At 40.0% G+C, this 24,621-nt stretch overlaps 1 protein-coding gene and 2 long non-coding RNA genes across 9 annotated transcripts in view; 1 reads left to right on the top strand and 2 right to left on the bottom strand.

The window, feature by feature from the left end:
- The window catches only part of ATXN2 (ataxin 2), a 148,059-nt gene extending 131,411 nt beyond the window's left edge, over positions 1 to 16,648 (bottom strand). For 5 of the 7 annotated variants that reach the window (XR_012125345.1, XM_037014356.2, XM_037014354.2 and 2 more), the window contains exon 1: positions 15,878 to 16,381. Coding sequence is in view for 5 of the 7 variants with exons in the window: in XM_037014356.2 (XP_036870251.2) it covers positions 15,878 to 16,071 (194 nt within the window). In the remaining 2 variants the exon portion in view is untranslated. Of the gene's footprint in view, positions 1 to 15,877; positions 16,383 to 16,629 lie in introns of those variants that run through there. The other 2 variants (XM_073222193.1, XM_037014357.2) reach the window with 2 other exon arrangements.
- Positions 16,528 to 23,334, top strand: LOC118971681 (uncharacterized). The gene is made up of 3 exons (XR_005060251.2): positions 16,528 to 16,661; positions 18,753 to 22,601; positions 23,226 to 23,334. It is a non-coding gene; the product is annotated as an uncharacterized lncRNA (long non-coding RNA).
- LOC108400544 (uncharacterized) lies at positions 21,810 to 24,307 on the bottom strand. The gene is made up of 3 exons (XR_001853925.3): positions 23,835 to 24,307; positions 23,311 to 23,489; positions 21,810 to 21,946 (listed from the first exon to the last, which is right to left on the bottom strand). It is a non-coding gene; the product is annotated as an uncharacterized lncRNA (long non-coding RNA).
- Between the last annotated feature and the right edge of the window lie 314 nt (positions 24,308 to 24,621).

Here is a 24,621-nt window from a genome sequence, read left to right on the forward strand (position 1 = left end):
TTTGAGAGTACTTCATAGAACCAGACTAGTTGTGGAGATGTGACTAATATTCTTTGGCGTAGTAAAAATACTATGTAGCTCCAACCCCCTTCCACTGAAGTTGTAATAAATGTTCGTCCCCCAGAGATTCACATGGACAACTGCTTCTGATTATTTACATCTCAAATGTCACCTCCTCAGAAAGGCTTGCCCTGGCCACCCCAACAAAAATAGCTCCCCAACCACTATTGTATCACCATTTTAGTATTTCAGTAATATTTAGTATATCATGGTACTTAATATCTGAAATTTTATTATGTACTCATCTATTTTGTGTCTCTGTCTACTCTCCACCCCCAGAATATCCATGAGAGCAAACACTTGTCTCATTCATCAATGTGCTTAAGAACAGAGCCAAGTATACAGTAGGTACTTTAAACTGCTGGATAAATAAAATACATAGTATAGCTTATGTGAATCGTGACAAGTACTGACTAATTCAATTTCTTATTATAGTACCAAAAAACTACAGCTGTCAAGAGAAAGGACAATTAACTTAAAACAAGAAATCTAACTCCAACTCTTATGATTAAATTTAGATGAGTCACTTTGTTCTTCCCATTTCAGGTTTTTTATTAGAAAGGGAAATTCTATAACTAATACTTACTGAATAACTATTTCCTAACTGAAAAGAAGATGAGTCAAACAAGGTGGTGGTAGGGAGCGGCCATGACAACCCAAACATAGTAAAGCTAGTTTTTGTTGTTTTTTTTTAAGCAAACAGGTGGGATGACAACTGTAAATTCACACAGAACAAGTGCCAGATTGATCCAGTCATATAATCATTTAGAATCAATGTTTCAAAACAACTACCATCCCACAGGAACTAATTTCAATTCTCTACAAACTGTCTGGGTCCAAATTCTAGACCTATCACTTCCCAGCTCTGTAACCTTAACCTTATGACTTATAACTTTGTGTCTCACTGTCAACTTCTATGAAAAAGTGGTAAAAACAGTACCTTTTCAAAAAAAAAAAAAACCTCATATGCCTGTGAAAATTAAATGACACTCCTATAGCAGCCTGGCACATTATTAACTTAACGCTTAATGTTAGCTAATACAATTATTTCCCAGCACACACTAAAACTTTTTTTTTTTTTAATCTCTTCACGTGAAATTTTACTTAGAAGAGGGGATATGCAACTTGGCCACAAAGCTATGCACAATTAGATATGACCTAGACACACCAAAAGCCCCCCACAACTCAGATAAGAAGGAATCTAGGGACTCAAGTCCAGTGGTGTCCAAGAGAACTTTCTGCATTCATGATGATTTTAAAAAAGTTCTCTATCCCTGCTGCCCAATATGGTAACCATTAGGCACATGTTACAGCTGAGCACTTGACATATGGCTAGGGTGACTGAGAAACTTTCAACTATTTTTCATTTTATTTAACTTAATTGTAAAGTTAAATAGTCATATGTGGATAACAGCCACCATACTGAACAATCCAATTCCAGTCCTCTCCTTGAGCTTCTCCAGTAACAGGCACTACCTACCTTCCCAAGCATTCATGCCCTCTGACTAAGAATGCTCCTTAGAGTGAGCTCCAGTGTATCTTTCCCAGTGGTTTCAACCAATGGTCATTAATCTTTCCTGGGGCCTTAAAACAACTTTAATCCCCTTCAAAAGAAAAATGATAACAGGGAAGAAAAGAGTATAGGTGAAACAAGAAGAGCCACTTACTGATACCTGCTGAAGCTGAGTGATATATATCCAGTCAGTCAATGCTCATTACACAATTCTATTTTTATGCATGCTGAAATTTTCTACTAAAAAAATTCTCATTAGTATTTATTTCAAGCTCACTTCATTTCTCCTCTGCAAGGGCTTCCAAATCTGTCTCCCTGTTTCCAGTTAAGTACGTCCTCTAAATCTTCCATCATACTCCTGGAACCAAATTTTTCTACACACACTGTGTTTACAGCATATCTGTGCTTTAGCACAAACTTTCCCCTACCTGTAACTTCCTCTTCTCTTCCATGGCCTCACTAAAAACTGTTTATCATTCAAGATCCATCTCAACCCTTTTAAAAAGTTTTTTTCTTCACCACCCACCCAAAACAGTCACTCACTTCTTCCTCAGTGCTACCAGTTTACACTGCCTTCCCTACCACACTGGGTAACTTGGATGCAGAGATGCTTTGTTCATCTTTTAAATGACCCAGTCTGACAACTTCAAATTTTTAACTAATTAATTAACATCAATAAAGTTATATACACACAAGCTCAATGAAATGAAATGCTTAACTGTATCTACTCATAAAACACTACCCAAAGCACAACAAAAGGCACTTTTACAGCCTTTACTTTACTCATGCAGTTTTTACTGCTTTCCAAACATGCTAGTATTAACATAAAGAAGTTACTGAGCATTTACTACATTCCAGGCATTGACTTAAGCACGTATAATTTATTTAATCCTCATCATCCCCATTTCATAGAGGAAGAAACTTAAACAAAAATGACTTACATCACAAAGTAAAAAAGGAGCTGTGGTGCTAAATAGTGGTGTGACTTTGGAAAAGTCATTTAAAGTTCCTTCTCCTGTGTAAAACAAAGGGATGACTCATGATTATCTCAACTACAAGCTTCCAGTTCTAAAATTCAGTTTTGCAGGAGGGGAATAGGATGCCAAATAGAAGGAACACTGACTTGTGAAAAGGGAAAGTAACTTCAGGCATTCTCCATAGTACAGTTTGAAGGAAAATGTGAAACTCTTTATTCCTACAGTTTACAGCAAGCTACTATGGGCAAACATGTTCTCAATTAAAGAAAGTTAACATATGGGGCAAGCAAGTTAATAAAAAGAAAAAGAAATGAGAATTAGTTCCACAGAAGATATGGACTAGACCTTAGAGAATAAGTATGTGGAAGATAAGGAGGAAAGAGGAACAATGAGGGAAGAGCAGGCAGGGAACGGAGGCTGAGCTTGTGCCTGGAGAGGCACTATAAAAGGAGACCATCCTGATTTAAACGGAGGCTATGTTTTGAAGAGTTGATAGAAAACATGACCAGAAAGACAAATGGGGTTCTACAAACGGTGAGCCAATGCCCATGTTCCTGGGCCTGTTTCTATATGGCCCAGAGCTCACAACACTTTTTACATTTTTAAAAGGTTTAAAAATAAATAAACGACTGTAGGCCTAAAATATTTATTCTCTGGCTCTTTACAAAAAAAGTTTGCCAGCCCCAGGGTTAGATGATGGAAAGCCTCGAAGGTAAAGAGAACCTCAGACTTGGGAACAGGGTGATTTTGAGCCAGAGGGGTGACCCAACAACAGAGGGGTGACCCAACAGAAATAGAGTTTAAGTCTAATAGCAAAAGTTAGGCTAGATTAAACTGGTGGGCAAAATTAATGTGTTGAGTAATTAAGAATAAAATGTATGATGGCCTGAAATGATTGCTTGGCCCATACTAATAACTGCAGAACAGCCAGGAATTTCCCTAAAGCTACAGAGGTCAAAAATCACTTCAACTATTTAATCCCTTCTTTTTGGAGTACTAATGTGTGCTGAAGTGTGTCATTCTAGCCTCAGGGGTAACATGACTAAGACAGGGAGAGTGAAGAAGTGGGCTCTGCACTCTAATTTTCTTATAGAAACATTGAAGTGGTGTTTGGGTTCTTAGATCAAGCCACAAACACCCATGATTTGGTGCAACACTACTTAGTTCAAATTATTTATGGGTTACAATTGACTTTCTGATAAAATAAGCAAATGGAGAAAACTAACCTGTATTATAACATTATTTCTAAATTTTAAAATAAAAATCATAACTTTTGAAACCAGACTCATTTATAAATAGAACTGCCAGGACTAAGGCATGGGTAATTGAAGCCATTTTATGGCTAACAATAATAACTTAACCATGCTCTTCATTGATTTTTATCGGTTTTTGTTTTGTCATAGAGCTAAACGAGAAGCAGTGGAGCAGTTATGAAAAGCAAAAGCTTTCAAGTCTTACAAGGTTAGAATCTCAGCTTCTTCACTTTCTAGCTCTTTGACCTTGGGCAAATTCCTTAATTTCTCTAAACTATCACTTCCTCATCTGTAAAACAGACACGGCACTACCAACCTGACAGGCTGGGCTGTTATAAGGATTAAAAGATATATAAGCAAGGCACTTAGCACGGTTCTTCAAACCTAATAGGCACACAATAAATGGTAACTACTATTATATAAATAGAAAGTTCTCCATAAACTACTTTCACATCACAGACCAAACTTTTTTTTTTTTTCCCAGAAAACCTGCTACTACCACTTGGCTCTGAAATGCTAGTTTTTTCCTGGTATGTCTTACATAGGAAAAATAATTTCTATAATAAATAGGGATTCTCATTTAGTCTCTCACCTTTTAGAGTGGGTCAAAATATGCAGACTTCCTATAACATTTATAGACTATGATTCACTAAATTCCGTATCTGTCACAAAAGCAAAATCCACATTTTCCTCTCTCTCTCATCCTAAGAAGCCTATTGAAGAACATTCTTCATCCACTGAAACTAGAGACTCAAGTTCCTGGTCAATTACAAACAGATTGTAACATTCTTTAAATCCATCACCAGTTCTCTTCTCACTTGCAAAGAACTTCTAAGAAATCCTAAAGACAACAGCAAGTCACTCCATCTCTGCGCTTTCTAGCTGAGTAAATTTAAACAGGTCTCTTAGTCTCTCTGGGCCTTAGGCTTCCTCATGGATAAAATGGGACAGGGCAGTAGATATCTAATAGGATTGTGTGATAATCAAATAAGAAAGGAAATGTGTGCACGTGTGCGCGTGTCTGTACACGTACCAGCAGATAGGAAGTTTATGGTGAATTCCACTCAAAAACTTGTCCTCTCTTTTTCAATTACAACCCTAATCGGCTTTCACAAGCTGAGACCAGAAGGCTTCTCAAACCTACTGATTTCTGTGACTATCTAGCAGCTGTCCCTAAAGCAGTAAAAGGAATATGACCTTGGTAACATACTAGACTACTCATAAAAGGGCCTTTTGTCAGATGAAAAAGTTAGTTTTTCTTCCCTCATCTAAGACTTCCTTCCAATATTTCATATGATAGGAGCAAATAATCACAACTCAAATATATCATGAGGTAAGTAGGGGCAGTTTCAACTTTCTGCCTTGTCTTCCTCCCACCAGCATGTAAATAAACTGCAGGTAGGGAGAGACCTCATCTCACTTGTTCACTATTGTATCCCCTCAGGGAAAAATGAGGTATTCAAAATACAAAAATAAAGTTTAACTATGGTATGCCTATAAAATAAATGTCATGCTCTTTTTGCGATGGCAGCTTTCTTGGCAGAGCAATTCATCTGCTAATTATGAAACCAAAGCTCATATAGTGAATAAATAATTTACCACTTAGTAAGTGTACAAAATTATACAAGGACCATGTCCCTGTCCTCAAGATGCCCTCCATTTACAAGGAAAGCAATGCAAATACAGAAGTTCTTTTACTTCCAAACCAGTTAGAGCCCAAAATAATTTCTTGTTACCAAAGATAATAAACAAATAGAAAATTAGTACATGAAAAGATGTTCACTATCATTAGGCATTAAGGAAATGTAATTCAAACCACAATGAAATACCACTAACACAGCCAAAATGGCTGAAATAAAAGACTAACATACAAAGTGTTGCCAAGGAAACAGAGCACTTAGAAATCTCATACACTACTGAGAATACAAAATAGTAGTCAATTTAGCAAACAGTTCGGCAATTACTTTTAAAATTAAGTAACACTTGCCATACAAATCAACCATCCTATTTCTATGTATTTAACCAAGAGAGATGAAATTGTTACCACCACACAAAACCTGTAAATACTCACAGCTGCTTTACTAATAACAGCCAAAAACTGCTAACTTAAACGTCCATCACTTGATGAACTGTGCTACATGCATACAATGGAATTCTATTCAGCAATAAAGAAGAAACCACTTATACAGTAACATGAACAACTTTCAAAACGTTATGCCATGTGAGATAAGCCCATCACAGAAGGCTGCATACTGTATGATTCCATATATATGACTTCTACAAAAGACAAACTATGGTGACAGGAAAAAGATCAGAGATTAAGAGGGCAGGAGGAAGGAAAGTGACTAAAAAGAGGCACAAGCAAACTTTACGGGGTAACACTGTGATTGTGGTAGTGGCTATATGACCTCATGTTTGTCAAAACCCAAGAACTGTATGCTTTATGTAAATTATACCTCAATATATCTAATTAAAACACAATCTGTAACAGTAAGGAATAACCATCTAGCAATTTGAGCTAATCACAGTGCACTGAGCAATGAAATTTTAAATGTCTCTTCTCTATATCTATGTGTTCCTAAGTCCAAAATGGACAGGAGGTGGTTTTGAAGCTTACAGACCAATCTAAACATTCTGCTGGGCATCTTTTCCCAAAAGATGACCTTCTCTTAATAATCTTCTTCAGGATACACCTTAGATCCTTTATTGAATGGATAGTGAACCTGTCACACTGTCTGTAGGTTTCAGCAGTAGCGCTTCAACGACTTGAGCCTTTTCCCAAATGAACACTTTTACCTACAAACTTCCAAGTTTTCCCATTTCATCCATTAATTCTCTTTATCTTTTGCTGATCATTACTGACTAAACAGTACGTTTTGCTCTCTGTCCTTCAGAATAATTGTCCTGTTCTAAGCCATCATTTCCCTACTGCTTATAATCTTTTTCAATCTCTCATTTCTGTAATTAAACACTTTCTTCTAACTGGCACTGTCAATACTGCTGCAGGTTTTTTTGAAAATAATAGCTCTAAAAACAATAAACTGAGCTCAATCATAGTAAACACACAGAGCACTTAAAAACAAGGATGGCTTTCTTTGAAATGACCATAAACAAACCCCCACCCCTACCCCTGCAAAAAGGGCCATCTGTTAGTGGGGTTAACCCACTTTTCTTCTGAAGTATAGCTTTGCTCTTATGTGACTCCATCCTAAGGATAAAACTTGTAAGAGGGGGAGCCACGGCACTTAAAAACAAGGCACTGTGCACTGAATGTCACAGGAATGACACCTGCCAAAAGATACAGAACAAAAGAAGTCATTTCCTAGGGTAAACTGTGCAAGAGACAATCTGGGCTAAGCCTTTGAAGATCTAAGTTTAAGAGGACAAGATAACTAGATTGATTTATGCTAGAGAATACAGTGTGCACAGTCTGTGGAGGAACTTGACTACTAGGCTGAATACTGAGTCAGCTAGTAATGAGAACCAGCCCCCAAAAGTTTCTCAATAGAAAGGGAATAGAGTAGAAGTTGTTTTGAGGAGATTCTTATGGTTGTAAAATGTGTAGGAAGTATTTGGACATGGAGCAACCAATCAAGAGGTTTGCTTTTAATTCCAGTCAGCAAATACCCTCTGATGCCCATCAAAGAAAGATTCACCCCACCTCCTTCTCTAAAGTCGAATGAAATCTCAGAATCTTCTACATAACATTCCAAACAATCAGGATTGGCATATAAGGTAAAATCTATTTGCCCTCTAGGTTAAGAATTCACAACGTAACAGCCACAAAGGAAAGAAATGCCTGCTAGAAACACTACAGATGAACTTCATTTAGGATTCAAGTCCCTAAGGACTAAAGAGACACTACAGTCTTCCGCTAGGAATGTGATATAAAACAAAAAATAGCAGGTAGAGTTTCCGTGAAGTTAAACACTTAGAAAATGATTTTTTTTTTCTGGTTAGGAGGATCTTTTCTGAGATCACCAAATATCAAATTCTGAGAACAAGTCTTAAGAAATGTTATGTTAGAAAGAAAAGGGAACAACATTCTAAAGCCAGCTATGCAGCCAGCCAGTGATGGAAGAACTTAGGCAAATAATATCCATGGCCTGAGTTTCCTTACCAACAAAGAGAATGAGATCTAAAAACCCACTAGAACGACTTCCAACTCCAAATGTGTATGAAGGGCTTACCACGTGCCAAAAGTGGAATGGAACAAAATTTAGTATCTCATTTTTTAAGGAAGGTATTATCTTCCCCTTCTGATACATACTGAGCCTGAGAGTGAGTTTAACAGAAATTGAGCTTGAGAGTGAGGGACTTGACCACTCACTCATTCATTCAAACATCTGACCAATTACTAAGTGCGAAACACTGTTCTGGGAGACTGGGACACAGTAGTGAGCAAGATTAAGTGCCTGCCCTCACAGAGCTTAAATAGTTACCCCAATTCTAGCCTAAACTGGGCTTACCAGATGAAATAAAGGATGCCCAGTTAAATTTGAACTTCCGAGATTAACAGTAATTTTGTCCCATGTAATATGAAACATACTTATACTAAAAAATTAGTCACTGTTTATCAGAAATGCAAATTTAGCTGGGCATCCTGTATTTTTATTTGCTGAATCTGGCAATCCTACCCTAGACTTAGCTGCAAAAACTTTCCTCAATCCTTTTACTGCACTTCAGTGACCACAAATCAGTGACTCCGACAAGGAAAAATTATAGAGTTTACAATGCAATGCAGTATATATACATTAACTGAAACAGATGTTCCTTAAAACAATTCCTACCCTTAACAATGCAATGCCATCTAGTATCTTCTGTTCTTTTCCTTTTTCCTAATAATGCTTGTCACGACCCACTAAAGTGGTTTTACAAAATCTACTAAGGGGTCATGACCTACATGAAATACACTTCTGTGAAAGCTATGAAAAACAATTTACCATTGTCTTATTACTCACCATTATGAGCACATCAGTTAAGTACACTGTGCTATAAAATAGTAATGCCTCTGGGGTCTACTAAGGCACAGAGCTATAAATTGATGGTCAAACTCCCAGGATGGTATACTTTTTGAGCCCCCGTGTCTGTTTTTTATAATTCCCCAATCTTAATTTTCTACCACACTATTATTTCTCATTGTTGTAAATATGTTTGTCTCTTAACGTTTTACCTTCTTACTTGCAGGCAATCTGTGTTGCAGCAAGCAACACAGAACCATGCCCAAAGTAAAATCAGATAAACTGAAGGAGGCCCGGAAGAGCTCCCCATTTTCTATTACCTGCATAAGCTTCAGTGCAAAGACCTTAAGTCTTTGATTTTGAAGTGTTTTGAATTGAAGTAACTCATAATTATTGAGTTAACTATACAAGGTCCACAAAAACAATTTCTGAGCTCCAAAAGAAAAATGCATGTTTTGCTTAAAAAAACCAGTCTTTTCATTCTTAAACTAAAACTATAATCAAGATTAATCTTGACTATTTCAAAGATTACTATCAAGAATATTTTTTAGTGTACAATTTATGAAAAGCAGTATGGACATAAAGTGGGGATCAAAACTATTTAACCATTAACAACACTGTTAAGATAAAGCCTCTCAAGGTAATACTTTCAAGAAGACAACATTCTAAAGTTCTGATACACTTAATAAAAATAAGCTGCATTCACTTATAATTACATGGCAGACAAGACTCAGACCACAAACTGATGGGATTTACAAAGACTGTTACAGAATACCATTTACCTATTTCCCAAAATGCAGCTAGCTATTAATCATGGCATGAAATTGGCATTTTATAGCCACTTGACGGTATTTGTACTTCAAGGCTTAAACTATAAGCAATTTATGTAAGAATTTTTTTTAAAGAAAATTTCAGATTTTCACATGAACACAACTGCAAATAATTTTCAGCAAAATCTAAGGTTAATAGTTGTGGCAAATTGTTAGAAACAACCCAGATCCTTAGCAATATACAATATACTAAACTATAAAAGACAACAAAACCAAGGACTTAACATGTAAGTAGATTTCACACCACACATGTACAAAATTACATGTTTTTAAAAAGATAACAAAATACACCTCTTATTTTTAGTGAGCCAAACCTCAAGGCTACAAAAAAGATATCCTGAAGAGCAACGACAGTCTATGGTTGTGTATTCTTTAAAATACACATCATGATCTTGTTTATGTCTGTGTCTGCGTTTATTTAAAGAGTGGGATGTAATAAAATTCTACAAATATGCTGCTTTGGGCAAGTCCTCTAACCTCTCAAAGCTTAGGGGTTTTTTTCCCCCCTTCTATTTTAAAGATTTTCTGTTATTTGTTTATGTTCTAACATTCTACTTTTAAAGGGAAAAAGTACTTTAAAAGACGCTATACAGAGTTCAATCCAAAACAGCATGTACCATGTGATCCCGTTTTAACATACACATATATGTGTATGTTCACAAAGTCTGCAAAGATGAACCCCAAATTTCCTTATCTCAAAAGAAAGATTTTGAACAATCATAATCTTAAAGATACTTGGGCTTCTGAGGAAGGGTTTTTGATTCTCTTCATTCTTTTCTACAATGAGTATTTAAAACTGGTTTTCAGATTATCAGAGACACAACTTACAAATATAAATGAGGCAGTATTTAAAGACTATCTTCAGTTGATTAATTTCAAGAATAAATCTGGACAATTTAAAGCACATCTCTTTTCTCTATTATACTGTAAGCAACTGAAGATCACAGACCACGTTCTATACATGTTTATATGCCCCAAAGCACTAAATTTTATATCACACCATATATATGTGAATGACAAAATCTCTTTATCTATCGATATTTTAAATAGCAGGAAAGCAGTGTAGGACATCACTGTCTACAAAACTGCAACTGTCTGCTGCTTTTTCAAGCACCTTAATGGAGAATTGTGCTCTATGTAAAATGTTTGTCTTCAAAAGCAGAAGAAATTCTTGAGCCGAAAAATCAACTTTAAAGATCTCAAAAAAAATTAAGATATAGCTCAACCTACTTCCAGTCATAAATTATGCTAGTAAAGGTTATTGATTCAAAACTATCTACATTACAAATTCTAGATTTTGCTGCTACCACCTTTCAATGGCTTGATACCATCTTCATACTCGATGAGTACATTTTCTACTAAAAGCATTCCTATTTTGAAGTCCATCTAACATCTAAGGAGATAAAAAGACCTCAGAGAAGAGCATTCTACTTTTATTTCAGTAACACACTTGCTAAGAAGACCATCGTATCAACCTCCTAAAATCTTAGTATGTTTAACAGGTACAGATGACCAAGATATGCTTCCCCACCTCCACCAAAAAAAAACATCCACCAAATACTTTCACTTAAAAAGATAAAAGTAGCAGGTAGGACTGTTGATATACCCTATTTACATCTCCACTGACTGTTGTCACAGTCATTTCAAATATCTACAAAAACGGGGTTTTGTTTAGACTCAACTACAATCTAGCCAAACAGAAAATTACAATTCTAAGAAAAAAATCTTCTAAACATTTAAAATCCAAGGTATAAAAACACATTTTGCTATGGTGAAAGTAAGTTGTAATACAGCTGTAGGTGTTTAGGACAAAAGAAACCTCCTGTAAGTCAAAACATATGGCTATTAAATAGCTCTAAGAGTTAACATGCCCCTCTCCCCTGTGTAAAATGATAATTCTCTAATTAGAGAAACACAGAAAATACAAGTTTACATTTAACCAAAAAAGGAAAGCTTGACTAATAGCCATGAATGTTTTGACTTTTCAAAATGCAGAATCTTTAGGCAAGTATAGGCTTTGACAAAGATAAGCAATCTGATGTAGATTTTTGCCCAATCCTAAAAAGTGTATTTTCTCTAAGTACCTGGAATGTAAGTTAAACTAATCAAAGTAAATTAAACACAACAGAAAACCAAAAAGGTACCTTTTTTTAACAGCTATCTGTTTATTTCTAATGACCTAAATGTCAACTAACTTTTTTGGTTCAACTTCTAATTTGGTTATTATCAATACCCACATAAAACAATGATTAACAAAGGATGATGCAGTTTAAACCTTACAAATTACAAATGCGGCCATTAAGGCTAATTAATCTAGATAAAAAGCAAACCACTAACTACATCACCTTCCACTTTTTGCTGAAATGTTACCTTCTCAAAGAATTCCTCTAACCCATTTAAATTTGCATCCCACTCCCTTACCCCACAGTCCATATTATGTATACCCTTAATCCCCTCTCCTCTAATACCATAGCTCTTAGCTACTATTATAGTTTGCTAATCTAGTGGCTCTTTGGTTCATCACTCTAGAAGTAAACACCAGGAGGGCAGCTATCTTTGTTTTATTCATGAATCCATCCCAAGCACCTACATCTGCTTTGTACATAGACTTTTCAATAAATTTATGTGTTGAATGACTAGATTTTTCTAGATTCTTCTAGAAGATATCTGATTTAAAAAGATGAAATGAACGTCTCACTGATATTTAAATGTATGATGAACATTACACTAAAGTGCAGCATTAATTTCTAAGTTGCAATGCCATAAGAGAAAGAAGCAATAAAAATACTAAGCTGAAAATTACTAATTTTTAGTAATAATTTCTAAATAAAAAGTTTTATTTACACTCAATCCTATATCCAAAGAAATTCTAATGTTATATTATTTAGGATTGGTAATAGGGTAATAGAATTGTAACCTACTGTTTTTTTTTTAATGGTAAAGGGAATGTGGAGGTGAAGAGATATGGTTATCTAGTAATTCCCATTAGTGCCATGAAATTACATAAAAGTTAACAGAAATAACTTGTCAAAGGCTAGGAGCAAATTAAAAATACTTTTAGATGAATGAGGGAGGTTATCAAACAAAAAAAACAAACCAGACCAAAACAAACCACCAAAAGTCTTAGAACAAGTTCAAGACTTTCATTCCTTTACTGATTCAGAAGTATCAGCACGATAAACCATGTATCCTCATTACCGCTACCAGTTAGTTTTCAAAGCACCTTCACCTATATGATTTCATTAAATCGTCAGAGAAACTTCAAATATAAATGAGGTAACTAACAAAAATACTTAATAATGTATGCACTTGATGGTAAATGCAACTTTTCCCTTGAAAAGCCCTACAGAGTTTGACAAACTACCAAGGAACTCTGCTATAGAAGCACCACCTTCTTGGCATTGGAAACCAACACAAGTCTTACGAAGAGTAATATGGCACAGCTAGTAAGAACCATTAAAAATCTTGAAACCCTTTGACCTAGAAAAACCACTCCTGGGAACTTTCCCTAAGGAAATAATTACACTGAAGCAAAAAGCTGTTAAGTTTAAAAGGTGTTCACTGCACCATATCCATAACAGCCAAAATATTTGGAAGCCCAAATCCTAACAATGGAATGGTTAAGCAGAACCCCCCGAAAAGTCTGTAATACAGTGTTAAAGGAGAAAAAAGGTGAGCACAAAATAACATAACACAATCACTAAAACTACATAGAAATTATAGGTAAAAGGCAAAAGGAGTAACTGGATTAAAGTAAAATGTGTCCAAACTTTAACACTGTGGTTAACTGTTCTAAGACAAAATAGCCACCTTCTAAAATGTGTATGAAAACTGAGGACAAAGTTTTTGAAAGCCATGCAAATCCACTATATTCAAAAAAAGTCACATATGATGAAATACTAGTTAAAGCAGAAATACTGATTTCTAGACTTTCAAGAATATTTTGCTAACTCTAAACCCAATGCTGCATTTTCTTTCTTCACCCTTGGTCCCAGAAGCTTATTTCAACTGCTGATACCATAAACATAAATGAGGAAACCCTAGAAATTTTAACCGGTTTACAAAGAACCCAGTTAACAGTGACTCAAAATTGAAAGGAATTCTACCAGTACATTAACTGAAGATCAGCACAAAAATTAAATTTCACATATCCTAACACATTAAAACATCACACATTTATCAGAAAGAATAAGGGCCACAATTTATGCCTCAAGTAAAAGAATTTAAGCAAGGAGGAATCTAAATTAATCCGAAATATTTTTGAAGCCCCAAGGAACAGAAAAAGATCTGTAGTACTAAGACGTTTCAAATATTTTTGATCACTCAAGCCACTCTGAAAAAAATTCATTACAATTTTAAGCTTGACGAGAGCCCCTGCAACTTAAAAGCTTCTTTTAAAATTATCTGAACAGTATGTAAGTTATGTATGTTGAATATGTCTGCCAGATTTCTATCTGACACATATGGGAAAAACAGTAGTAAAAATTGTATTTAAAGTTTTTCCATTTTTTCACAGTGGATGCCAATGAAAAGGGGGAACTGAAATTATGGAATCCCAAGTGGAATGAGCTGTGAAAATAAGCACTTCATTTAAACTAGTTTGATCACGTAGCTTTTGTAGCAGTTACTTCAGAGAAGAGGGAAACTGTGTGGGAGTTGGGGTGAGAGGGTAAGGTAAAAGTCAAAAAACTAAAGTCCCCCGCCCCGCTGAAGGCAAAGTCCTTAAAAATCAGCTCTGATTCATCTTGATGGTTAACCACTCCTGACATAATGAAAATTCTTCGGAAAAGGTTTGCTGAAAATCTGTTTTCAAAAAGAAAGCTCAGTGCATTAAAAAATAATAATAATGAAGAAAATCCCCTAAATCCCACCTTCTGAAGCCCACAATGTGCATTTAAAAAGGACCCTCATCACCGACCTGCCAACCCCGGTAGACCTAAGGGAGACGACGCTGTGCCGGCAACACGGATGGGCTCGGCGCACCGGGGAAATGGACTTGCGTGCCCTTGGTGAGCTCTGGCGGCACTCCCCAAGTTAAGGACACTGGCCACAATGGAACGGAGTCTACTGACATTTGCTGCCCCGTTTGAACACTAAGCATTTTCTTAGTTTGTGAAATACGAACTGACAGCTACCCCCTCCCCACCCCCAACAGGCCTTTCCGCACAAACACACCCTCCAGAGTCAGACCCGGTTAGATGAGAACACAAGGCAAACCTACGTTATGGGGATAGAGGAGAGACAGCGTAAGCAAACACCGCACTTCTGCCTTCAAGAACCCCACCATGTCCCCTACTGCAAACCCTCTCCCCTCAAAATTTCAAAAACTGGGGCGGGGATTGGGAAAAAATGCGCAGCGTGCCCGCACCCTGCCACCACCACCAACCCTGTTATGTCCCCAGACCGGCCTGGGCTTCAGACCGGCCTGGGCTTCTGACGCAGGCCTGGGTCCGGCACTCGCCCACCACTATTCAAAGGCGCCTTCTCCACTGCCTCGGAACAGCATTGCGGATTGGCCACCACCCGCACCGGAGGCCCAGCGAGGGAAGGAGGGAGGCCGGGAGGGGGGGTGGGGAGGGCGCGACGCTCCGGGAGCCTGCACAGACCCCGGCGATTCCGAAGGAGTTCTGGAGCCCCCGTCGCCGCTTAGATTTAAATGGAGGGGCGCGGGTGGGGATCCTGCCCACCCACTTGAACCAGGCCCTCCGATCTTTCCCAGGCAGGGCGGTGGGTGGTTAAGGACACTGGACAGACCTTAATGATTCCAGATGAGCCCTGTGGCTTCCCCTTTAATGGGCAGGGGGGAACCCTGCCCTAACTTTCCCCCTCCCTCGTTCCCCATAGGAGGTGTTGGCAAGTTTCAAGTGACAGAACCACAACCTGAAGCCCCTTCCACGCTAACATTTCAACTGCCCAAGCATCCCCCCCGCCCCCATTGGGGCGAAGGAGGCTAAAAGACGACGGAACAGGGGCTGACAATTGTTGAGACCGGAGAACCCCTCCCAACACTTAACGGAGAGGGGGAGCTGGCCCAGGCCTTCCATCTTGACCGTTTGGAGGAGGGGGTGGGGATGCTGCAGAAGGCTGGCCACGGCCTGACATTACCGGAGGGAGACCACGGCGCCCCCACCCAAACCCCTGCGCTTCATACCGAGGAGGGCGCCCCACCCCCACTGCGGGTCCCCAGCCCACCCAAAGCCCGCGGGTCACGGGGCGGGACGGCGGGGTGGGCCGCGGGAGAGGGGGACGCGAGGCCGAGCAGGGGCCGGGGCGCGACACCCACCTGCCCAGGCCGGGCCGCCCGCCGCCTGCGCTCACCGCCGCCGCCGAGGAGGAGGAAGCCGCGGCCGAGGACGACGAGACTGTGGACGAGGGTTGCGGCGGCGCGGCGGCCGGCGGCGTGAGAAGGCCGCCGCCGCCGGGCTTACGGGCACTGGCGGCTGCGGGCTGCGGCTGCTGCTGGGGCTTCAGCGACATGGTGAGGGGCCCATACACCGGCCTGCACACCGCACGGGGACAACCGGGAGCCGGGGGCGCCGAGGAGACGCGGGAGCGCGGCGAGGACGCGCGGGCGCCGAGCGGGGAGGCGCGGGCTGGCGCGGCCGGGGGGGCGCCCGGGCCTGCGAGGGGGAGGACGACGACCACGAAGGGGCGGGGAGGCCTGGTGAAACCGAGGAGCCGCCGGGAGCCGGGCCGGGACGCGCCACCGCCGTTGCTGTTGCTACCAAAACAGTCTGAGGCGGAGGGTGGCGAGCGCTGCCCGGAGGGAGGGGGGCCCGGGCCGGGCGGGGGAGGGGCGGCGGAGTGATACGGGCCCGGGGCCGCGCCGCCGCCGCCGCCCCGCCCGCCCCGCCGCGCCGGCCGCGGGAGCGAGCGCCGCCCGGGCCAACTGGTCGCTGCAAAGCGGTGAGGCTCGATGGCTGTTCCGGGGCCCCGAGGTGCAGCGGCCACCGAACGCATCGGGGGCAGGGCACGCAGAGGTGCCGCGTGGCGAGGCCGGGAAGGAACGGAGGTGCAGGGACTGGGACTCTTTACCGGAAGTCGGAAGGGTCGGACGGAAGCAGAACGTGAGGCGACCCCAGGGCTGGGAGGGACACGTGAGGAGCGGGCGCCGCGCTGGGACGCATTCGCGGGGGTCGGGTGAGGGCCCAGCGGCCGGCCCTGCCCGGGTCCGCCCTCCTCGAGGCGGGCCTGCCCTTCGTAGAGGGCGTGTCTGTCTTCGCCTGCGAGGCCGGCCTAGAATAGCGGGCGGGGGGAAGCGTTTCTTCCCTCACCCCCGCCCCCAGTATTCTTTTATCGTTCTCAGGCTGCTAGGAGAGCCGGTGTTTGCTCCGACCTGATGCAGTCTAGAGAAGAGATTGCGAGCGTCTTCAGGGCGGAGACTGTGTCTTGCTGAGTACGCAGCACCTCGAACACCAGCATCCCGTAGTTTCCCACGTAGCCTTAGCACCTGGCACACCGTAGGCTCTCACTGTGTCACTGGGTATCTCAAAGGCCAGCCGGCCTTTTTTTCCCTGCCAGGACTAACAGGGTTGGAATCAGCAACCTCCCGAGGCCGCCCACATCTGGTTCCCTTTTCCCCACTTCTTCCATTCCGGCAACAGAGTAACTAGAAAACTCTTTGGGGTGTCTGACCTTCAGTTGAACCCATTTTCCCTCACTTGAACTTCTTTTTCCTCATTCAAGAGTTCAAAAGGAAATGTACTTGATTGGTAGAGCTACAGATAATGGGGTCTCCCTCGGTGGAAACAGAACAAACCTCGCAAGAATGTGCGAACTTTAGACCTTGGCCCCTTCGGAAGTTTTACTTTAACTTAGGTTGCTAGCCAGCACAGTAGTCTGTTTTTTAAATGTGTTGCAATTAAACTGCAAGCAAGTAGATCACTTTTTTTTTTAAGTGAAATTACTTCTGGAAATGATTGGGGAAAACCCCCAAATCTCCCTTCAATCTCCCAGAATTGTCAGGTAAAAGTAAACACATAAAATCTTGGAGACTGATTAAGCTGTGAGCCACCAGCAACCAAATTTAATCCAGATAGACAGTCCAGGTAAAAATGAACATTATATTCTGCAAACACTAGTAGCTTGGTTTCCCACCTGAGGTAAAAAGAAGGTTGATGAAAAAAAGGGTAGTATTCTTTTAAACCAACAGTTGCAGAATCCTTTAAAAATTAACCCAAAGGAAACTGAGACTGAAAAATCAGGGGAAAAAAAATAGAAGGAGCATAGTAGAAATATAGTCAAATTTCTTTCATTTAATGATCTGGGACCAAGGTCTTAGAATTCAATCTTAGGCCAAATTCCAGACAGATGAGAAGAAAAGGAAACAGAATAAGATGGCCTGAAGCTGACATAGCTGAACTTGATTTCACTTAAACTGAAAAAGCTCCTGTTTTCACCCACGATCATTGGAAATATATTTAAAGTTTTATTGAGGTGTAATTTACATATTATGAAATTAACCTCTTTGTATACAACTCAGTGATTCTCAGTGAATTTACAGAATTATGCAACCATAACCACTGATTTCGAAACATTTCTATCACCCCAAAAGCTTCCATCATACCCATTTGCAGTTACTCCTTATTCTCAGATCTCCAGCCTCAGGAATCCACTAATCTACTTTCTGTCTCAATGGATGTATTCTGGACATCTCATCATAAATGAAATCTTACAATGGATGGTCTTTGCCTTTTTCTCACTTTGCATCATCTTTTAGGTTTATCCCTGCTGAACCATGGATCAGTGTTTTCATTCCTTATTATCACTGAGTAGTATTCCATTGTATGGATATACCACCATTTGTTGTGTATCTTCTTACAAGTTAGTGAACATTTATACTGTTTAAAATTCTTGGCAATTATAAATAATGCTGCTATGATATTTGTAAGTATGTCTTCATGTGGATATATGTTTTCACTTCTCTTGAGTAAATGCCTAGTAATGCCTAGTAATTGACTGGTATGGTAAATTTATATTTAACATTTTAAAGATACCATCAAACTCTTTTCCAAAGTAACTGTGCTATTTTACATCTATCTCCAACTGGAATGCTTGAGGTTTTATCATTAAAAATTGATTTCTGCTTTTATATTAAAATGGAAACCAAGAGAGCCTCGCTAATGATTCTATTATATACATCCCCCTTTTTCCTTTAGGGAATGGAAGATCACTGAAAACCAAGGAATATCTCTTACTGAAAACCCTTCATCTGAATTCTAGACCTCTGAAGATGTGGCTATTTAACAGCAACTGTGATGTCAAAGGGCTTTAACTTTAAGTGGAAATGTCAGGACTATGCATCTGAACACAGAATTTGATGGCGGCAGCCTTTAAGATGACCCCGTATGATCCTTTTCTCCTGCTGTTCAGACCACTTGAAATCCCCACAATTTGAATATGAGCTGAATGTGGTGTCTCCTGCCTTTAACAAAAAGAAAAAAATATCAGTTTTCACTTCCAAAATTAGGTTACAGAAAGACCATGGCTTTTGTTTTGGATTGCCCTCACCTGCTTTGAAGAAAGCTAGATGCCATGTTGTGAGCTGCCCTATGAAGAAACCCATATGGCAAGAAACTGATGTCTCCAACCATAGCAATGAGGACCTGGTGGCTGCCAACAGCCATGTGAGTGAGCCTGGAAGCATACCACCCCCAGTCAAGCTTTGATATGGTCCAACTCTGGTCGAAGCACCTAAATAGGCTCTGTTAGATACCCTAAAATAGAGATGCTAGACTAAGCTACACCAGATTCCTAATCCTTTCAGGCAGTAAATTTTAAGTCAGTAATTTATATTGAGTCAGTAAATTAAGTGCATTTCCTGTGATTTCCATGTGCATCCAGAATTCTTGAAAGACAAATGCTGAAGCCAGGAACTAATATCAGTGGAAGTTAAATTTGTTAATGCTTTCCATCTACCCCAAATGATTTTCACTTGAAGTGAAAATCAGCCACTTATACAATAACAAGTGTCATGGGAAAATTGTCATCACAAACAATGAAGAATGTTGTCCTGAAAGAGTTCTGATATCGACAAGTATTGCTAAAATTTAAACTTAAGGATCAGCTGTGGCCATTTTAACAACTATTTCAGAAATGAAAAAAGTATTAAATGAGAAACTATATCGAGAAAGTCTTCAAACCTTGGGAATCTAATTCTATGGATTCTGTGCTTGCTTTCTGATTTTCAGTGACCCTTCACTGAGCCACATAGCCCTTTACTTGTCATCACTTCAATGACTAATCAAGTCTGCGGATTTGGGGAAGAACAACTGATGTACAGCCATGCAAAGGAAAATGCAAGGAGTGATTTGCTATCAGTACAGCAGCACACAGCAGATGATTTAGTATTTCAAGCAATTCATTTTTCTGCAATCATTTCTTTTCAGCTCTCTTCATTTGATCATGTTTAATGTATGATGATGATACATTATTCACTCAATACTCTTGATTTCACTTTCAAAAGCATGGAAATTAATCCAAATCAAAACTAACATGTACCACCCCCCCCCAAAAAAAAATCCACCCTCTTGAAGTTTGCATAGTCCAATCCTCATTTTAAAAAAGAACAGATGTAATTTCAAAAATAGGACCATGGCTAATTAAACCAGTGTTTTTTTCTAACCATGGTTACTCAGAATTCTTAGAGGCTAATCTATTTGTAGACACTCCAGGAATCCCAAAAGGCTAAAGGCAATAAAAAGAAAGGGAGAGAAAGAGAAAGTCTATGGTGTGGGGTGGTACCAGGAGTGCACTATTTATACACCTTGTGTGCAAAGTAACAACTTTTCCATAGTTTTGAAAAAACGAGGGGGTGTGGCAAAATAGGGAACACAGCAACATTTGAAAAGCTTTTAAATGAGCCATTTCCACACAAGCACATTTCTGGTGGTTGAGTTGCACATTTTGTTTTACCTTATAGGACAGAATAATGATGCAGTGATATTCACAAGGCAAAAGATGGAGGCCCGCTGAAATAGACATAGAAGAAAGAATTCTTTATTTTGAATTGAAAATGCTTGTGCTGTGGAGAGCCAGAAATTTAAAGAAACTCAGCCTTTGTTTCTCCTCATTCTCCCCTTTTGTTTTCATTCACCCCCTTCTTTGGTGAATTTTGTAGGCAGCCTGTTGTTTCAGGGGCCACAGGTTTATGGAAAGCCAGAGATCTGAAGTATGCACCATTTGGAGAATGCAGAAGGGGATTTAAAATGGATGTGTGTGGCACCAGTGACAGCTGAACTGGCTGTTAACGTGGGATCTTGTTAAGTTAGCTACAGAATACCAGAAGCCCAGCAATGGCACCGCAGAGGGATCAGACTTGTATTAATACTAACATTGCCGAACCATGATCTTAGAATAGGGACTTGGATTCTTGTTCCAGAGTGGACTCCAGTATGGGCTTAACAATACTGTCTTACTTCAGCCTGCATATTATCAAAACTACTTATTTTTCGTAGGGTAGGCTAGGACTAGAGGACGATAATGATGGTATTAACCGCAAACTCTTACGTAGCACTCACTGGGTGCCACCTCCATTCAGAGTGCCATCTACATAATAACTCAGTTAATCCTCAATACCCCACTGATTCTCAGTGGAAGGGAAGAGTTTTGTCCCGCCCCCACCCACCAGGGGACATTGGGCAATGTCTAGAGACATTTTTGGCTGTCACTACTGAAGGGGAAATGCTACTGGCATCATGTGGGTAGGAGCTGGGGATGCCTTAACACCCTACCCCGCATAGGACTGTCCCTTCAACAAAGAATTATCTAGCCCCAAATGTCAGTAGTGCCACAGTTGGTTGAGAAAACCTGCATAACCCTATGAAGTAGATAGGATTATTATTCCCATTTGACAGGTGGGGAGACTGAGTCACAGAGAAGTTAAGTCATTTTGCATAAGGAAGAGCTGGGGTGTGAACCCAGCAGGCCATCTCCAACATCTGGACTCTAACCCTCTTTGCTATATGAAATAGCAGCTTCAGCTGGTTCTCTTGGAAAAATCAACTTCTCTCCCTGGTGGCATCAAATGCAAGGCTCCAGTGTGCTGGCACCACCAATTGCCTGTTTCTTGATTAGAGAGAGAAGTGATCATTGTAAAGCTCACCATCTACAGGGGACAAGTTGGCAGTGCCTATCAAAACTGAAACTACATCTTTCCTTTGGCCAAACCAGGGTGAAAAGATGAATGCAGAAGGGTAATCAGTGCAGTGTTGTTTGAACAAAGAATACAAACTTCATTGACAGGGAGCAGGTAAATGCCTTGTGAGGTGTTCCATAAGCAGCAGAGGATGGAATATTCTCAGCTCTTCAACGAGAGGTAAATTTTTGCATTGATCCAAAGGATCATTAGGACCTATTGTTAAAAAAAAGGAAAGAAAAAGGTAACTAAGTGAGGTGGTGGATGTGTTAATACACTGGATTGTAGTCATTTCACAAATGTGTACATATATCAAATCATGTTGTATAAATACATACAATTTTATTTGTTAATTATACCAATAAAGTTGGGGGTGGGGAGAGACTTGTTAAACCAAAAAGGAGAAAATTTTAAAATAAAATAAAATAAATATAATAAAACAATAAATAAAAAATCAAACAATAACTTAAAAATAAAACAATAAATACATCTTGTGCAGTATACAACTATTTGAAACAAAAGGAAAGTATGTGTGAATATATTTTATTTATGTTTTTTGTTTTGTATATATCCATACATCTAGAATCTCTCTAGATGGGACACACAAAACTGATCCTAAGGTACTAAGAAGAAGGAAACCTTATTTACCATATACCTTTTGCACTGTTTGAAAACTGATTTTACCATGTGCACATATTGCCTTTTATAAATAAAATGCTTCATGCTTTACAAAGAACTTTTATTTGCATTGTTTCCTGTGTTGCTCACCCCATTTTAGAGATGGCAACACCAGAGCAGAGAAGTGGCCTGAGCTACCCGAGGCCACTCACTTCCGGCTGCCCCCACATATCGCCCTTCATCATTTCCCAAAGTAAGTGCAATTACTGTCTCTACTGCTTTAATTTTGTCTTATTCAGCCATAAGCAGTCATTCTCAAACCCTCAGCAGTAAACCCTACATCATGCAGAAATAGAAGAGAAAGGCTTGTTTCAAGAACTTTTCACCACTGCATCCCTTTCTGCCAAATTGTATTGTTTCCTCCTAAAATGCCAGATTGTCCAAATATAGGAGCCTTGGAATCAGGCGGACCCCTTCACTCCTACCACCTACACAGAATCAGTCTATATGTAGTAAGTACTTAATAAACCTGAAATGGTTTGATTTGATAGAAACTAATTCCAAAAATGATAGCAACTAATTTTCAGTGTATACATGTTTGCTTATTTGTGGCTAAAATGGCATATGCTTCCTATTCAAACCTGCTAATGGCTGACGGCCCTGTCAGCCTGCTACCCTATGTCAGAATGGTGGGGCCAACATCCAAATCACTCTCTGACAACCTAAGCATTTCCAGGCAGTGAGGGGGACAGCTGGACAACTAGCCCTCTTGACCCATGTGTTTCCATCACATGTGGTTTGGGCAGAGTTTATATTCACTCACTGGATAAAGCTTATGCTTCTCTTCCAGTTAATAACTTGTGATGTGGCCTTATAGGCATTCAGGGAAGTATCCATCTGCTTCATCAGAAGACACTGAAGCCAAGATACCACAAGGGGCCTTCTAAGAAACTACTACTCACCAGCCATCTGCAGGCTTGAAGGAGGTTAGTGCTGAGGCCCTATGAGGTAACAGTTCCACTCTCCTGTGATCAGGACTTCTATTCTCTTCCTTTGAGCATGTGGCTCATTTCTGTCCTCAGAGGGTCAATACCGGACAAGTCTTCATGCAGCAATAAGCAATTGATAGACTTCTGGTTTTCTGAAAATGATGCAAGAATCCTGTTACTACAGTAAACCAGTTTCTAATAAACTTGATACATTATTTTTTTAATTACATAAGCCTTCTTAAGAAGATCCTGAATATTTCTGTATTGGTTAGCATTTGCTGTGTAACAAAACACTCCCAACACAGTGGTGTAAAACAATAAACTTTTTAAAAAATTTCTCAAAAATTCTATGGATTGGCTGAACAAATTTGTTCTGGGCTGGCTCAGCAAGGGTTGAATGATGTAGGGAGGCCTCACTGACATCTCTGTCGTCTGGGGATGATAAAGACAACTCAGCCACATGTCTCTAGTCATCCAGTGATCTAGCTTGAGCTTACCCACATGGTGATGGTCACAAGGTTCCCAAGAGCAGCGAGAGACGGCAAGTCCCAATGCACAGGCAATCTTCAGGTCTCTTCTCGTATCATGCTTTCTAATGTCACATTAGTCAAAGCCAAACCCAGATTTGAGGTGTAGGGAAATAGACCCCCTCTTGATGGAACAAGCTGCAAAATCACAAAGGATAAGCATGCAGGGAGGAAAGAATTTGTAATCAATCACAACTAGGGATGGGATATTTGAAAGTCTACTCAAAAAAATGTTTTTTTAACAAGATGTCACCCAGTATTAAGAAAGCTAAGAAGCCTACATTAACAGTCTTTTTCTTATAAAGGTATTATTGATATACACTCTTATGAAGGTTTCACATGAAAAAACAATGTGGTTACTACATTTAACCATATTATCAAGTCCCCACCCATACCCCATTGCAGTCACTGTTCGTCAGTGTAGTAAAATACCACAGGTTCACTATTTGCCTTCTCTGTGCTACACTGTTCTCCCCGTGATCCCCCACACCATCTGGACTAAACATAATACCCCTCAATCCCCTTCTCCCTCCCTCCCCACCTGCCCTCCCACACCCCTCCCCTTTGGTAACTACTAGTCCCTTCTTGGAGTCTACGTGTCTGCTGCTGTTTTGTTCCTTCAGTCTTTCTTCGTTATTATACTCCATAAATGAGGGAAATCATTTGGCACTTGTCTTTCTCTGCCTGACTTATTTCACTGAGTATCATGTCCTCCAGCTCCATCCATGTTATTGCAAATGGTAGGATTTGTTTCTTT

The sequence above is a fragment of the Manis javanica genome, chromosome 15 (genome assembly GCF_040802235.1).
Source record: "Manis javanica isolate MJ-LG chromosome 15, MJ_LKY, whole genome shotgun sequence".
Taxonomy (NCBI): Eukaryota; Metazoa; Chordata; class Mammalia; order Pholidota; family Manidae; genus Manis; species Manis javanica.